Raw genomic sequence first — 17378 nt, 5'->3', positions numbered from 1 at the left:
GAGGGATTGTCTAGATGAGGTTGGCTTGTAGGCATGTGTATGAGGGATTGTTTAATTGTGTTAACAGACATGAGAAGAGCCAGCCTACTATGGGCAGCACCATCCCTGGGTTTGGGTCCTGAACTGTAGAAGCATGGAGAAAGTGAGCTGAGCACTAAGCGTTCACACATTCACTTCTTTCTCTGTTCTTGAGTGTGGATGTGATATGACTAGCGGTCCTAAGTTCCTTTAGGTTGCTTTCTGTCCAGGTTTTTTTTTTTCACAGCAACAGTTATGAAACTAGGACACTAGTTAATGGTTCTAGTCCCAGCAACTGCTGTATGACTTCGGACAATCAGGCTTTCTTCTCTAAGCCGCTGCTCTCTCATGGGCTCAGCGGCAAGGACGCAATGAGGAAGTGTAATGTGAATACCTGGCCAGGGCCACATGGCCATGGTGCAACGTTTCCTTCTATTTCAACCATTTGTTTGTATTCTATGGGGACAAGAAAATGAGAGCCATCGGATTTCAGTGTTCTGAGAGCCCCAGACTAAAGGTGCTTCCCAAGTGCCAGGCTCAGCCAGTATGTGTGGATTACAGAAACAGCCCTGGAGAAGAGCAACAGATGAGTTAGAACATACTGCCCACACTCAGAGAGGGTCCAACACACTACCAGGTACCCCTGCTCTTGGGCGGGGACAGACAGACAGACACACACACACCTCATTTTCTCAGACAGTGGCACACTGTTAACATGCCTTGGCCCTGGAAGGAGGGACTCAGGAGAGGGATAAAAGAACAACTGATTCATCATTACCAAGTCCACACTGTTGACCAAAGGAGTCTCCGCAAGCCACTAGCTGTGACATACGAGGTTTGAATCGGTGATGCTGGACATCTTAAGGGTAGCCACTGAGCTACTCTGGAGTTGCTAGGAGTACCTCCTTTTTAAACTACTGAACCGTATGGCTAAGAAGCAGCAGGGTGGGGGGACAGAAGAGAGGCACAATTTGTAGGTATGCCCACACACTTCAGGGTCTGGGGTCAGGAATGTCACATGAACCTTATTCTACACTGGACTCAAACTCCAGTGCTCCAAGCCTCCAGATGGGAAGCCATGTTCCCAGGTTCTCTTTGTTCCCCAGTGTCCCCAACTGTGCTTTAGAAAGGACAGTCCATTGGAAGGTCCCTCTACTTGACACTGACATTTTTTTTTTAATTGAGATAAGGTTTCTCTTTGTAGCCTGGCTGTTCCAGAACTCATAGAGACTGGCCTGCCTCTGCTTCCAACAGCTAGGACTGAAGATGTGTACCTCTGACATTTGCAAGTGGTTCTTCTTAACCCCTTGGAGGTGACAGCCTTAAAGGCGATGGGTTGGGGATGGCCCGGTGGCTTCACTTCTCCCTGGTGCCCCATTAGGACATAATGGAAGCCAGCACTGGCCACCAGGGCAGGCGCACCTTAGAGATCAAGGTGAGCTCTGAGACACTGTCTTCTTTAGCCCCTCTTATCATCAAGACGGTTTTATTTCCCCAAACCGAGGCCATCAATGCTCAAAGCCATACCACAGGTCAGACTGGCCCAGCAGGGTGGCTCTCATGACCCCAGTCCAACCTGGCTAGGACTCTGGTTTTCAAAACAAAAGCAGGATTTGTAAATGAAGATACTGCAGGTGGGAGTGTCCCAGCTCTTGGCCACCTAGAGCTCACTGAATAGTGCTGACATTTTCCGTAACGAGAGAAGAAAGAATTTCACAAATTCTTTAATTTGACCTTCCTAATTCCCCATGCCTACTCAAAGTTCACAAAATACTCTACTTTTTAAAAAAACTTGTCATGTTTTGGGGATATGACTTAGTAAACATCACTGGTCCCTTTACAATGTAAAGGTGGCTGGCTTTTCGTTTTGCTCAGGGCAAGTAAGATGTGAGACTGAATTCTTTTAAGGTGCGGCTGTTATCGTCTTTGAGAGGCATCTTTTTCTAGGGGTGTGGGTAGGAACTATTTCAAGCCCCCCAAACAAACAAACAAAGAAGGCAACAAATGTAGCATGTACTATTCAGGATCCAACAACTGGGCTCTCTCCACACAGGGCTGGGAAGAAGGGAAATGAGACCGGGCTGGTTGGAGAGCAGGATGTCTAACAATGGGCCAACAGGCTTGAGAGGCAGTGGCGGTCACCCCAACTTCACGGAAGGGCTCACCTCGGTTCCAGGAGTTGGGTCAGTCAGCCACTTGCTCAATTGTAACGGTCTTAAGAGGCAGAATCAGGCTTCAAATATGTTCTCTTGGGCAGAGCATGTGGTTCAGTACCAAGTACTTGCCTAGCATATGCAGGACCCTGGGTGACTCCCCACAGCCCATCTTTTCTGCTAGCCTGCCTCCTTCCTCTAGGGTGAAGGGAAAGAGGCCCTTGGGCTCATAAAGAACTTCTCCTGGCCCCATTGCCTCAGCAGTCAAGGCCTGCTCACCTCCCCGATGCTGCCCTCTGTGTTAGGAGGAAGAGGAAATGATCTAATGAGGTACATGCACTGACAGACGAGCTTCACAATGAATAGAAATCCAGCCATATTGCAGCCACGCCCCCTCTTATTGCTTCTAACCCCCCTGCAGGAAACAGGGGTTTTCCAATTCCATCATTAGCCCCAGCTATTCAGACAACTGTGGGTTCTCCATGCATCAGCTTCTCCATCAGTAAAGTAGGGACACTAAAAATATTTATCCCATGGGGATGTTAGGAGGCCCAAATGGGACTTCTATACAATTGTCCTGTGTGTCTGGCACAAAAAAGGGCAGCTTTTTGACAGAAGGTTCCTGCTACCTTTCAGTGACCCCATTTCCTTCCTTTACATTCCTCTGGGAACCCTAGAAATGAGGGGCCCAGGACTGGGTCTCCTTACTCTGCCCAGCCCACCAGAGCATCCTCTTGTATGTCTCCCTTCCCAATGCCTGCTCCCATCTTAGAGGGAACAAAGCATGGTGTCCACTCTTGGTACATGAAAGGCACTGTGGTCCTATGTTAATACCACTTTCTACTGAGAAAGAGACCGAGGTCCGCAAGGCCAATAACTTGCCCACAGGTGGGACCGAAGCTTAGAAGAGGCTGGGCAGGGGCTGTCACTCACCAGCCACACCATGAGGTAGGAGAACACAGCGATCCACAGCGTGGCCGTGATGAAGGTGACCATGAAGAACTTCTCCCAGCGGGGCTTGCTGCAGTTGGGGATGGTGACGCAGAGGAGGAAGATGAGGGGCCAAGTGAACACCCACTTAGCCTTGTCGCCTTTTGCCTCTGCAAAGGGGGGTGGGGTAGAGCAAGGGGTGGGAGAGAAAGATATTGGGTTATGTGATTGCTAGTCCACTCCTGGTTTATTGTTTTCAAGTTAAACTTGTTGTGACTTCAAGTAACTGCGACCATGGAACTGTTCTCCAGCATGTCACCTGGAAGTAGCAGGAGGACTCAGTGCTTGTTGGCTGACCAACTTTAGTCCACTGAAACCCTTAAATTGACCAGACAAGGAAGGTGAACCAAGAGCCAGGATGACACTGGTCCAGGGGAGCTGCGAGGGGGAGGTGAGATATGGGTTCTGGAGTCAGACAGCCTGGAGTAATTCCATCAACTCTACTTGTTCCTCTGAGAATAAGGGTCAAACTAGGGCAATGGCAATATAGTAACTGGCCTATGGAGTGTGGCAAGCATGGCTGAGCACTTGGCATCTTGCTGTCCTCATCTGCTCATAAGAACATTCTCTTTGTCTTGGTTGTTGCAGGAATGGTGTGACACGGAGTGTGGGAAGCACCAGGCATGCAGCCCAGCGCATGGGAGGAGGGAGCAGACGCTGGAAGGCACACCGAGAACTCATGCGTAAGACCCCAAAGCTGACAGAAAGCATCAGTCTGTGCATGCAAGAAAGGCACATGTTGGGGCCGGTGAGATGGCTCTGTGGGTAAAAGCTCTAGTGACTTATTGCAAAACTGCCTCCTAAAAATTGTCCTCAAGCCTCCACACAACACATGCATGCCTGCACTCACACACATGTGCACATATGACAAAAACAAAATATTTTATTACACCTACATATATATATATATATTTCTGCATGTATTTATTTTGTGTGAGTGCATGGGGGGTGTTGTGTCACAGTGCTGGTGTGTGCAGGTCGGAGGACAACTTGTGGGAACCAGTTCTTTCCTTCTACCATGTGGGTCTGGGTCACTGAACTCAGGTCATCAGGGTTTTGTCAAGAGTCAGTACCCTATGAGCCATCTCACTGGCCCTCAAATATTTTAAAAAAAAATAAAGTACACATACTCCCTTTGAGTACACACCGACAGTTCTCTAAAACGGACTGAACGTGGGGCTGTAAAACAAGACCCAGTGGGTTTAGAAGGACTGATGTCAGGCAGTGTGTGCTTGCCAACCTCAGGGGAATGGGATTAGAACTCAATGTTGGGAGGAAAGCTGGAAGATTTGCAAACAATTGGAAGTCACATAGCACAGTCCTAGTAACTGAGAGGTCAGAGACGAAATCACGGGGGAAATTAGGAAATACTGCAGGAAACAGAAAACAAAATGTAAAAGGTCAAAACTCACAGGATGTGGCGGAGACAGGCCCCAAAGGAAACTTCTAACTGTAAATGCCCATGTTGAAGTGGAAACCATTTGAAAACCCAGGACCTTATTCTCCTCCCAAGACAAGACAAAGAGAAGCGAGGATTAAGTTAAAAAACTGCAGAAGGAAGGAGTGGCCTGTGGAGGATCCCTGGGGTGTGGACTAGACAGACTAGCTAAACTGGAGAACCTGTCTCAAAAACAAGGTATACGGCTCCTGAGAAATGACGCCTGAAATTGACCTCTGGCCTCCACACACACATACACTTCCTATACACATGTGCACCTGTGTGCACATTCAAGAGAAAAGGGTTTTGAACAGACCATTCTCCAAAGACACATACAAATGACCATCAAACCTATTTTATAATGCCCAACACAAAAAATAAAAAAAAACATAAGTATAAATTTCTTTAGTCATTAAGAAAATACAATTAAAATTATTTTACACCCAAAACTATGACTATAGTAAAAAAACATAACAAATATTATCAAAGATGTGGAAAAGTAAAAACCCTCACATATTGGTGGAATAATACAAATGTATAGACTCCTTAGAAAACCGCCCAACGTTCCCCTAAAGAGTTCAACAGAGCGGCCTCATCACTCACTACCTGGCTCCTCCATGCACACCTGAGAGAGATGAAGACAGATGTTGTCACAAAACCTCAAATGCTCACACAGTCACCCCAGTGAGGAAAGCATAAGCCAGCTGTGTATGTCAGACCAGGGAAAGGCTGAAATGCTGAGGCATGCATGCCTCCACAGGGAGGGGTGCTAGAATGATTCTCACAAGGAGGGAAGCCAGACACAAAAGCCACATAGTGCTAGGTTCCATCCAGATGAAATGTCTGGAACAGGTTAATCCAGAAACAGCCCAGTGGTCGCCAGGGAGACAGACGGGACTGGGAGTCTTCACTGGTGGATGTGTTTGGTGATTTTTTTGTTTTGTTTTATAATAAAAATATTTTGGAATTATACAGTGACAAGGGTCATATTGTTCTCTGAATATAGAAGAGAAGATGTGCGATATAGGGTCTATTTTATGGCATATAGATTATATCTCAATTTTTTTAAATGTCAGAGCAGGTTGGAGTTCATCAGTTTCAGAGCTGTGTATGTGCGTATTATTATTTCCTAAATAATTATAATCAAAAACAAAACAAAACAAATCAACAATAACAACAGACTAACCCAGACTGCTTATTAGGAGCAAAGAAAATGTGGTTAGCTTGAGATCAGCAAGTCAGCTGGTTATCCATCCAGATGCTGCAATTAGGAAAACATCTGTCTCTTATCTCTTTCTAAAGGTACCTCTCCATACTGGGTACCCCCAGCATAAACAGGAGAACAGTTTCTGTCCCATGGTTTGGCCCAAATTCCAGGCTCCCCTCTTGTCAACTACATCCCAACCCATCCGGGCTGCTGAGGAAGGCTGAGGCATTCTAAGACTCCATGCATAGGAGAATAATTCATTTCACGGAATTGTGACCCTGGCCACCTAAGTACCCAGGAACCTCTCTGCAGATAGACACAAAACTGCAGAAGGACACATTTCTTCTTTCACAGACACCAACTCGCATCAGGCATTTGTCCTTTTGCTGGTATGGGCTTTGCATTTTGTTTTGACATCTGTCATCATCTTGGCCCCACCCAAGCAGTTAGCATCAACACCCACCATAGTTTCCTTGGAAACAATCCTCTAGCAGACCCTATCTCTACTGTTGTGGTTTTTAACAGTTGGGTGTCTTACACTGGTGGATTAGAAAAATCACTTTAGTGGATGAAACCAATATTTCCATAAGAAGAAATAGAAAATAATGGGGTTACACATAGTGAAAGCTAAATATCATTCCATGAAACCAGTGTGTGTGTGTGTGTGTGTGTGTGTGTGTGTGTGTGTGTGTGTGTGTGTGTATGTATGTATGTTTGTGCATGTACATACACACATATATGTGCATGCATGTGAGTATATAGGCCAGGGGTCAACCTTGAGTGTTATTCCTTGGGACTTACCCACCTTGCTTTTTTTCTGAACTGGGTGCCATTTCCTCCAGGCTTGTTGGCCTTGGAGCCTGCCTCCACTCTCCCAGCATGAGGACTACAAACACACACCACCAAGAAATAATTGTAAAAGGCTGTGAGGCCACAGGGTGATCGGAAAAATGTCCATCCAAAGAACATCCAATGCTGATGGCCAGTGGCAGCATTCTTGCCTCCCAAGTGACAGCCACCCCAATGCTTCTGGAAGCCCCTCCTGGCGCCCAGCCTTTCACTTCCCATGCACCATCACAGACTGAAAGATATGTCAACACTAAAGAGAAGACCTTCTTTCTTTCCCTAACTCACTGATTTCTCCCTTGAAGTAGAACATTACAACTTAATTATGTGACAAAAAAGTATTTAAGACGAACTGTAACCAACAGATGGCCCACCATGCCAGAGGGAAAGAACAGATGTAACAGTTGATGAAAACCTCACACTAATTTGGATGGTTCACTAATTGGACACTTCAATTAAGGGAGTGGCTAAGTTGTGGCCCTGGGGGTAGACTGCACCCCTGGCTGCTGGAGAGATATTCTTGGGCCCTGGAGCTAAGTGTCCACATGGCTTAGACAGTGTTCCTGCTTCTCAAATGCAGAACCCCTTGGAAGGATCTGACCAGCCTACAGGTCTGATGCTTTGGAAGGTCTGGATGAAGGGTCTGAAATTTTGCATTTTTCAAAAAATATTGTATCTCCTCTATGTGGTTCAGGTTGGCCTCCCACTTCTGGCTCCTCCCACTCAGCCTGCAGTAGCTGGAGCCACAGGGAGTTGTTACCTAAGATACCTATATCTGGGCTGGAGAGACAGCTCAGCGGTTAAGGGCACTAGGGGCTCTTCCAGAGGACTCAGGTTTGTTTCCTATCACCTTACAACTGCCTGTAACTCCAGTTCCAGAGGATCTGATACCTTCTTTGGGCCTCTCCATGTGCTAGGCATACAAGTGGTGCAGACATACATGCAGGCCATCCACACACATTACAAAAAGAAGAGGAGGAGGAGGAGGAGGAGGAGGAGGAGGAGGAGGAGGAGGAGGAGGAGGAGGAGGGGGAGATGACAAAGACATATTTCTGACTAGTTCCTAGTGGTTGCTCTTAGGCTGAGCCATAGCTTGAGAACCCCACTGCAGGTTAACTCCATTTGAAAACACTGGAGATATAAGTACCACATCAAAAAGTCACCCATTTCAAGTGTTTGGTTAGGTGGGTTTTAGTACTTACATAGCCATTAAGTATGACAGCATTCGAAATAATGTCCATCATCCCCAATAGAAACCCATGCCTATTAATAGCGTTCCCTACTTCCTCTAAACTCTGGGAACCACGACTTGTTTTCAACCTTCAGATTTAATTATTCTGCACAGCTCAGCTAAATGGGATAAAATGTGTCCTTTTGTGCCTGTTTTTTTTTTTTTCACTTAGCACTGTGTTCATGTAGCAGGTGCTAACACTTTATTCCTTTTCACAGATGAATAATCTTCAACAATATGAATATGTTTTTTTTTTTCCAGGGCTGGGGATTTTCCAGGGCAATGCATGGCATCTGCCAGGCCAGTGCAGGCAAGTGCTCTGCTCCTGAGTTGCATCTCCAGTTCTGTATGAACTGTATTATGCTTATTCATCCTTTAATTAATGGAGTATTCCAACTTCTGGGCTTCTATGAATAGTGTGGTTTGAATACAAGTGTTTGTGTGTCTTCATTTCTCCACTATATTATATTATCTCTTTTTACTTCTTATTTTGAGACATACATATGTGTACACACACATATTCTGGCCTCTCCTTGCACTAGGCACATAGTGGTGCAGACATACATGTGGGCAAAACATCCATACACTTAAAAAAAAAGAAGTCGTATTTCTAACTAGTTCCGAGTGGAAGCAGAAGAGTAGAATCGCAGGTCCATAGTAACTCTGTTTAACTCTTTGAGGAACAGCTGGTGTGCTGTCTAAAGTGGTGGTAACATTTTACTTCCCTTCCAGTAATGTGTAAAGTCCTTCCCTCCACCTTTTGGAAATTTGTTATTAACTCTCTTCTTTGAATTCAGTCACGTAAAGGCTGTGAAGTGGCATATCACTGTTTTTTGTTTGTTTTTAACAAATGATCTGGCCAAGTAGTCCAGGCTGGCTTTGAACTTGCAATCCTCCTACCTCAGTTTCCTGAGTGCTGGGATTAGAGACGTGAGCCACCACATCTGGCCTCACTGCATTTTTAATTAGGATTTTCCTAATGACTTAGATGTTGAACATCCTTTAAGGCTTATTGGTCATTTGTACATCTTAAGAGAAACATCTACCTAAACCCTTTGTCCATTTTCTGAGTTTGGGCAAAACTTCTCCATCTTCCACTGAGTGTGCCCTGCCAGTGGCAGGGTTTCATTGCTGCTTATATCAGGTTGAAGAGATTTTGTTAACACTTTCTGAAAAAATTTTAATCAAGAAAGATCTTTGGTTATATTACATTGTCTAATATTGCCCTGACCGTGTGTGTGTGTGTGTGTGTGTGTGTGTGTGTGTGTGTGTGTGTGTGTGTGTGTGTATACTGGGGATGGAACCTAAGGTCTGCTGCCTTAAACTATACTATATTACAACTATTTTTTCTTTTTTCTTTTGAGACTGAGTTTCCTGAGTTGCCCAGGTTGGCCTTGAACTCGCTTTGTAGCCCAGGCAGGTCTTGAATTTGAGATCTTCCTGCCTCAGCCTTCCGGCTAGCTGGGATTATAGATCTGTGCCATCAGGTCTGGTGACACTGATTAATCTTACGCGTTGATCAAAACTGGAATTCCTGGGATAAACCCCACTTGGTAAAATCCATTTTATAAAGTTAAACCATACCTTGCGGAGACTAACAGCTCATGCAATAGTAACGGCACAAACGGAGCCTTCTCCTTCCACAGGTGGCCTCAGCTGTGGGGAGGGAAGGAGATGGGGTGGGGGTGGGGAGACAGTGCTGTCTTGTCATTGGCCAACATTTACACTGTCTCCCACATTGTACAGGCACTGTTTGCAAATATTCTGCTTTCTGTATCAGGTTTTGGAGATGGTAGTCTCCCTATTTCACAGCTCAGTAAGTGGAGGTTTGGTTAAATTCATTGGCTTATTTAAGCATCTCAGATGGCAGGAGATGGTACCAGGTCTTCAGATCTCCACCCTGCTCTCCTGTGCTACTTGCTTGCTTATCCCCGAGTCTCACGATTCCAGATCCGTGGGAGTCCCTTTGTATCCACGGGCTGGCAGGTGCCAACAGTCTCGATCCGTGCACCATAAATTATCCCACAGCTTTGGAAGCAACAGAAAAGTTTGTTAAGGTTCTCCAGGCTTTGGGCTGCAGAGATGGCTCAGAGGCTAAGAGCATGTGCTGCTCTTCCAGAGAACCCAGGTTCTGTTCTCAGCACCCCCTTCAGGGGGCTCACAATGGCCTGCAACTTCAGCTCCAGTTTGATATGTATGTACTCATATGCACACACACATACACAAATAAAAATAATAGACAATCTTTAAAAAGCTTTTCCATTCTCTTAATCCTAGGAATAAACTTTACAACCAATAATTTTTGTTATTTTTATGACATTGCTGAGTTTAGATTCTTCTCATTAATAATAATTCTCGTTATTCTTCTCAATAAATTGGCTGTTTTCTGACAGGCACTGTAGCTTTGTAACCAACTGTAGCGCTAATGGGAATCCTAGCTCTGATGTGCACATAGCTCTGTGACCTTGGGAGCACAGTCACCCTCTCTGCATCTTGGTTGTTTTGTTTTTGTTTTTGTTTTTGTTTTTTAGCTGAAAATTGGGAGAGCAAGACAAATTTCCCATAATGCACATGGTTGTACTGAACAGGGCCTGGCACAGAGTAAGCACTAATTAGAGCTACTCTTGTCCCTCACCCCACTATCTTCCACCTATCACATGCCTCCTTTTCAAGTACTGCTTGGGGTTCTGAACAGATGGGTTTTGATCCTGAGGGCTCTAGAGGGTCAAAGAGGAGTTCAGTAGGTAGAGATCTTTGGCTGAGGTTTGCAGAAGGGGAGCATGGGAGAGACGGTATGTGGGGAAACATTAAGCATCAGTAAGGTTGGGGGCAGGTCCTCCTCAGGGTTAACACACAGGTAGGCTGGCAGGCTGGTGGACAGGGACACCAAAGGCCCAGGAAGAGTCGCTTCCCAGCAGCAGACCCTGGAGGCCTTCCTGAGGGCCTAGTCTTTCTCTCATGCTGATGAGCAACTAAGGGAACCCTGTTAGGCTTCTTGAGAGCATAGCTGTGCTGTGTCCTAGAGATCACTGTCCTCAAGTGGAAGGACAGCCCTGACCTGCATCTCTCTGTCTATGGAGAAGTCAGAGTCCCCTCATTTGGGGACCCTTGTTCCAGCCCCTCTGAGCTTCCTCATCCTCATCTGTGGGACAGTACTGCCTACCCCCTGCCCACCTCCTCAAGGATGCTCAGGCTTGCTAAGGAAAGCTGAGGATTCAAATGTATGCTCTGCCTCTGAGGGCCTTGCCTTGAGTTCAGAGGCCCTAGAATGGGTTCAGTGGTGGATGAGTGCCAGAAGCCCCGGGGGACTGTGAGTACTTGCTGGCCCCATCCTACCCTCTCAGCAGAGTGGGCTCTAGGGCCCAGTGTTCACCAGCCACAGACCTAGCAGCTCGTCTTTCCTTCCCATCGTCTGTACCATTTTCACTGAAGTCAAAAGAGGGCACAGCCAGAGGCAACCATTTACAGACAGTCAGACCTGGGTGCCAGTCCCAACTGTGGCTCCTATTCACCTATATGGGGCTTGCCTAATCCCAGACTCCTCGTTAGGGACATGGGACTCCACTAGCTCTCCCAGCAGGGCCACTGGCAGAGTCCAAGTACAAACATGAGATGCTTAGCAGATATTAGGGACCACTGGGGGTGGGGAAGAACCCTGCTATGCAGCTAGAGCCCACCCATCTCTCAGCCTCACTAGGCTCTGTGGGCTCCCCAGGCTCCCCCTGCCTCAGGTCTCGGTTGGCAGTGAAGGTGCTTTATTGCTTCCCCAACTTCACCATGACTGACCCACAGACACTGGGGTACTAAAGTGGCCCTTAGCATCTCCCATGGCCAGGTGTCGTGTCCGTGGTCTGTCATGTACCCCCCACCTCACACCTCCCCCCGTCTGTAGAAGCTGCAAAGAAAGTGAAGGGCATCCTCCTCCTCCTCCTCCTCCCCCTCCCCCGCTCCTCGTTCTGGCTTCCCAGAAGGTTCCTCAATCTGAAAAGCAGAAGCGAGGAGAGGTGGGCCCCCTTTTCCCCCTTTTCTGTGGCTTTGGGTTCATGAGCATGGAGTAGGCTGCAGGAGAATTGCATTTGCTACAGCACTGAGTACAGCCTGACAAGCTTCTTCTTAACAACCCCCTTTGGGCAAAAGGAGGTGTGTGGCTTCTGTTGCCAGCCTCAGGCATCACAGAAAAGGCCAGGGCTCACGGATGCAGAGTCCTGGGTGTCCCAGCCAGTGCTGCTCCGATTTGGTAGACGGAATGGGTCTTGGGATTTCCTAGAAAACTGACGTGATGCTTGGGTTTGGGCCTGATGGAGATTTCCCCTTGAGTAAGCCACCGACTCAGTTTCCTATTTGGAATATAAGGGTTCTAGTCTAAAAATTCCTAGTAATGCTTTAAACTTTAACATTCAGAGACAATTTGCTGCTAACCACAGAGAACTACTGCTTTCCTTGAAGAAAAAATACTGAGCCTCCTGAAATAGAGCATGAGGTTCTACTAGTTCTTTGAACAACCACTTCCAGGGTTGGAGTTATGGCTCAGTGGTAGAGCACTAGCCTAGCATGCACAAGGATATGGGTTTGATTCCCAACATGGCAAACTGATACTAACGAGTAGTTGATAAATAAACCATATTAAAACTATTTAAAGCCAAGAAGTAGAAACAACCCAAATGTCTATACAAGTGTGGCATATTCACTAAAGGAAGTAGGTTAGCTGTGGGGGGCATGGGCTGCAATGGTTATACAGTTTCTTTGGAGGAATGATAAAACCCCTTAATAATGACTGTGGGGATGATTGTACAACCTGGAGAACCCATGAAAAGGTGTGAATTATATCTCAATAAAGCTGTTGTATTTGAGAATAAGTGCTCAGCCAGGATTTGTTCATATTGGTCTGTGAGCTGATGCCTCCGGGGTGCATAGAGTGACTGACAGGGGAGTGACCGGAAGGGACAAGTCTTTGAAATCATGACCCTGACTTAGAGGCTGCACACTGAGTGTGAGGTGTCTCTGGCAGCTCCCATGACCAAGGAAAGAGCAAGGTCATTTTCGACAAAAGTTCCAAGAGTCTCTGGGGCACAGGGAACAGTGGATGGAGCTGTGCACATCATCCTAGGAGCTGAAGATAGGGTGTCCCACCCAAGAGGCGGCAGTCCCAGGAGTTCGGCAGAGATGTTTTCATCAGTACCAGAACTGGGGGTGGAAGGACCCAAAGGCCTTCCCGACCAGAACACTATCAGAAGCCCCACTGAGCGGAGGAAGATGAGGTGTAAGGGTAGATGCCCTGAGAAATCCTGGACTGTGATGAACTGCATCCTTTGCTACTTCAATTGAGAGCTGAAGTATTTGGGGTCAGGGCATTTAGGAGGCAATTCAGGTTCAATGACCTCTGAAGGGCAAAGGAAGAGGAACATGATTTAGTCAGTAAAGTACTTGCCATGTAAGTATGAGGACCTGAGTTCAATCTCCAGAACCCACATAAAATAATAATAATAATAATAATAATAATAATAATAATAATAATAATAATAATAAGCCAGCTGTGCTGCTGTTTTTAATCCTCGAACTAGAGAGATGGAAATGGGTAGAATCCTGGGGCTCACTGGCCAGCCAGCCCAGCTGAATCCACAAGTCCCTGGCTTAGTGAGAGACCCCACCTCCCCCATCTCAAGAAACAAGATGGGGAGTGACTGAGGAAGACACCTGAGGTTGACCTCTGACCTTCACATGGATACACACACAGACACATGTGAGGTTGACCTCTGGCCTTCACATGGACACCCACATAGACACATGTGAGGCTGACCTCTGGCCTTCACATGGACACACATAGACACATGTGAGGTTGACCTCTGGCCTTCACATGGACACACACACAGACACATGTGAGGTTGACCTTTGGCCTTCACATAGACACACAAATGGACACATACATGCACACGGACACACAGAGAGTTGGGAAAAGAGATTCTGAATGTTCTCTTTCCAGGTGTATGCATCAAACAGAGGCAGGCAGCTGAGCGTGCAATGAGCAGCCAGGAGGGCATCCCTCAGCAGAGCCCAGCCATGCTGCCACCCTGAGGGAAGACTTCAGGCCTCCAGCACTGTGTGAGGAGAGATTCCTGTGGCTTACAGGGACCAGTCTACGCTGTCCTGTTTCAGCACTCTGACTAGTACAGAGAGCTAGAGGTGCTCTGTTTTGTTTGGCCCCTGGCATGTGTCCCAGCAGATGTTGGCTGACCTGATGATGGACAGGAAGGTCCTGGTAGGTACAATACGGAGTGGGAGAGAATGGTTCTATTGCGGGGTCAGGAAGGCGCCCATGGACACACAGGGCATCCCAGATCATAACACAGCTACAAACAACTCATGTCTGGGGTTTCCTCTGGCTAGGGCTCAGGGTCTGGTTAGGGCAGAGCAAGGACTAGAGACCCTGGTTTCCACAAGAGGCCATGATTCTCCTTTTCCCTGGGAGACCACACCCTAGCTTCTGGGGGCCAGGGTGGGAAGAGGAAACCAGCATCAGCAAGGTGGGTCTAGGCTATGGGGAGGCTTGGGCATTACAGCCCTAGCCTTTGGATGGTCAAGGAGGGCCTCTGCCCCCTGTTCTGGACAGCTATAGTCAGGGAAGAAGGGCATGTGTAATGGGGGTGGCTAGGACATAATGGACAAAGTAGAATTTTCTTGGGCCATACATTAAATTTCAGGGATGTCTAACCTAAAGCCCATGGGTTATTACAACTCTCTCTCTCTCTCTCTCTCTCTCTCTCTGTCTCTCTCTCTCTCTCTCTCTCTGTCTGTCTCTCTCTCTCTCTGTCTCTGTCTCTGTCTCTCTCTCTCTCTCTCTCTCTCTCTCTCTCTCGCGCGCGCGCGCGCGCGTACACACACACACACATTCACGCACACACGCAAGTATGCGCACACACACATGCACACACAGTTTCTTTTTTGTGTGACACTGTGACACAATGCTGTCATCCATAAAGTTCATGACTGAGAACTGCCCAGTTTTTTTTAAAAAAAGTCTTGATATTTTAGTAGGTAGATTTTATGATGGCTGCATTCACAGCTAGCCTGGGCTACATTCAGGTTGAATGCACATGATAGAAAATACATCACATGGTCATCTACTCAGACTTGCCTGGCAAGCCTGGAAGCTCCTAGGGAACAGTGATCATGGCCTGCCCTGTCCGAACTGCAGTCCTAAGGGCAGAACAGAGCCTAGTGCCCAGATGTTGACTGACCAGGAGAATAACGGCAAACTGCCTGTAGCCCAGTGCCCAGCATGTAACAGGCACTCAGCAGAGGCCATTTCCTTCCTTTGACCTTCAAAATGGAGGCAGGCCCAGGCCCACAGGGGCTCCTGAGCCTGTGACTTTTCTAGGACACCTCCTGTGGTTGAATCAGAGTAGATGGAAGTTGGGTATAGCACACACTATGTGGATGAAGCATGTTGCAGTCCACATGAATTCTTCAGATTGCCTAGTGCATTGGAGAGTATAAGGCCTGATGATATTATCATATGAACTGTTGAGGATACAAGTGCCAGCAACCTGCTGTGTGGATGAGGAGTAGAGGGTCAGGGAAGTGAGCAGCTGGCCCAGGGTCACAGCGCTGGGGAGAGGCAGGGTTGAAATTCAAATCTAGCACCCTGGACTCCAGAGTTTGCCCCCAGCCTGCCTGAAACAACACAAAAGCACCAGCATGGGTATGGCTGACACTAGTCTCTTGAGCCCTTGATATAGCTACATGGCATCCAAGCTGGCCCCAGGGACAGCATCCTCCCTTTCCAAAGATCCTAGTCCCTGGTATTCCTAGAGGGCCGTGGTGGGGAGAGCAGCAACCTCATGGACCCCTAAGGGGCACCTCAGAGCTACCAGAGGCCTGAGGCCTGTAAAATCAGCAGAGCTGAACTGAAAGGAGGCCAAGCAGGCCCAGAACTGAGGTCATAAGTGTGGTATTCACTGGCCTCCTCCAACTTGCTGTGAACCTCGACCTCTACCTCCCTTGGCCCAGGTTACTGTCCACACCTAGAGGGACAGCTACCACCCTGTACTGTTTCCATGACTACTCTGCTCCCAGGGAGGAAGAAGAAGAACTCCAGTTTGCATGGGCAACCCTGTAAACAGCTCTGCTACACAAAGGGAGATTTCCCTGGATATGGGAAGCAGGCTGGATCCTGAGCATGGAGCCAGCACAGAGGGGAAGCAGAGGAAGCTGCTGTTCTTGGCTAGGCCAAGACCACACCTAAGGACAACCTGGAACCAAGAAAGAAGGTGGCCAACTACGGTCCTCCCCAAAGGGCTCAGGGAGGATTCACAAGGCAGTCACCTAGTAGGCAGCTAGGGCACACGCGGGGGTGGGGGTGGGGTCCCTTGCATCAGCACCATCCTATGTAGTGACCCATCCAGAGACCCCCACAGCTATATCCCTAAGGTGCTCCAGATCTGGATGCAGGGGAGACGGACAGGTCCTAGGGGCTGCTCCACTTACTCCTGCCACATTTGAGGCTGGGAGGAAACAGGAATGAGTCATCCTTCTAAGGAGCTGCCTTACTTTACAGAGCAAGAGCTGACCCTCACATGTTTCTCCTAACAGAAACCTCAGGATGGGAACTTTGGGTCTGGAGAAGACCACTCCTTTTGGCTTTCAGGGTCCCAGATAACTCAGAGACAGCTCCTAACCAAATTCACCCTGGTCAGCCAAATGGGCTGAGCATACCCAGCGTGTGGTCCCACAGGACACAGAGATGCATCTCTGGTGATCCAGATACCAGTTCCTTTGGGCCATCTGGATGGCAGAGGGGGCCTAGAAAGGCTGAATCCCAGGACTAATCTCCCCGGAGACCCCAGTAAAGGGTCAGATTTCATTTTTTGGGGTCTATCTTTGGTATAGAACAAAAAGGTGTTTGATCAGGTCTAGCGGTTTCTGGAATCCAGCCAAATCCCTGACCTACTCCAGAGAAGCTTGGAGCTAGGCCCTGAGTTTGAGGAAGAGCCCTGGTGCTGTGGAATATTTGTTTACACTGTAAAGATTTGTCCTTGCCAAGGCGCCTTCTCATTGGTTTAATAAAGAGCTGAATGGCCAATAGCCAGGGGGCATAGGTGGGACTTCTGGGCAGATAGAGAACTATGGGAAGAAGAAGGTAGAGTTGCCAGCCAGATGTGGAGGAAGCAGCATGGGCAATATGGAGAGATGAGGTAATGAGCCACTTGACAGAATGTAGATTAAAATAAATGGGTTAATTTAAATTATAAGAGCTGGTGGGACATGCCTAAGCTAAGGTCAAGCTTTCATAATTAATAATAAGTGTCCGTGTCATTATTTGTGAGCTGGCAGCCCAAAGAAAAATCCGACTATATCCTGGAGTGGAAGTAAGGCACATACCATGGAGGCTTTCTAATCCAGAAACTCCAGGGAAGTCTATGGTTCTAGGAGAGCCTGTATCTCCAGATACAGCTGCCCAGGGTCCCAGACTGGCAGGCCCAGGCCAGCTACACAGAT

General features: G+C 47.6%; 1 protein-coding gene across 2 annotated transcripts in view; it reads right to left on the bottom strand.

Moving 5' to 3' along the window:
• Window positions 1-17378, bottom strand: part of Slc24a4 (solute carrier family 24 member 4) — a 149282-nt gene that overhangs the window by 15593 nt on the left and 116311 nt on the right. For both annotated transcript variants that reach the window (XM_052738822.1, XM_052738823.1), the window contains exon 13: window positions 3105-3271. In XM_052738822.1, the coding sequence (XP_052594782.1) occupies window positions 3105-3271 (167 nt within the window). The remainder of the gene's footprint in view (window positions 1-3104; window positions 3272-17378) is intronic.

Source organism: Peromyscus californicus, unplaced genomic scaffold (assembly GCF_007827085.1).
Source record: "Peromyscus californicus insignis strain IS unplaced genomic scaffold, ASM782708v3 Scaffold_15__1_contigs__length_86483966, whole genome shotgun sequence".
NCBI classification, from domain to species: Eukaryota; Metazoa; Chordata; class Mammalia; order Rodentia; family Cricetidae; genus Peromyscus; species Peromyscus californicus.
This window is presented reverse-complemented; position numbering and strand designations above follow the sequence as displayed.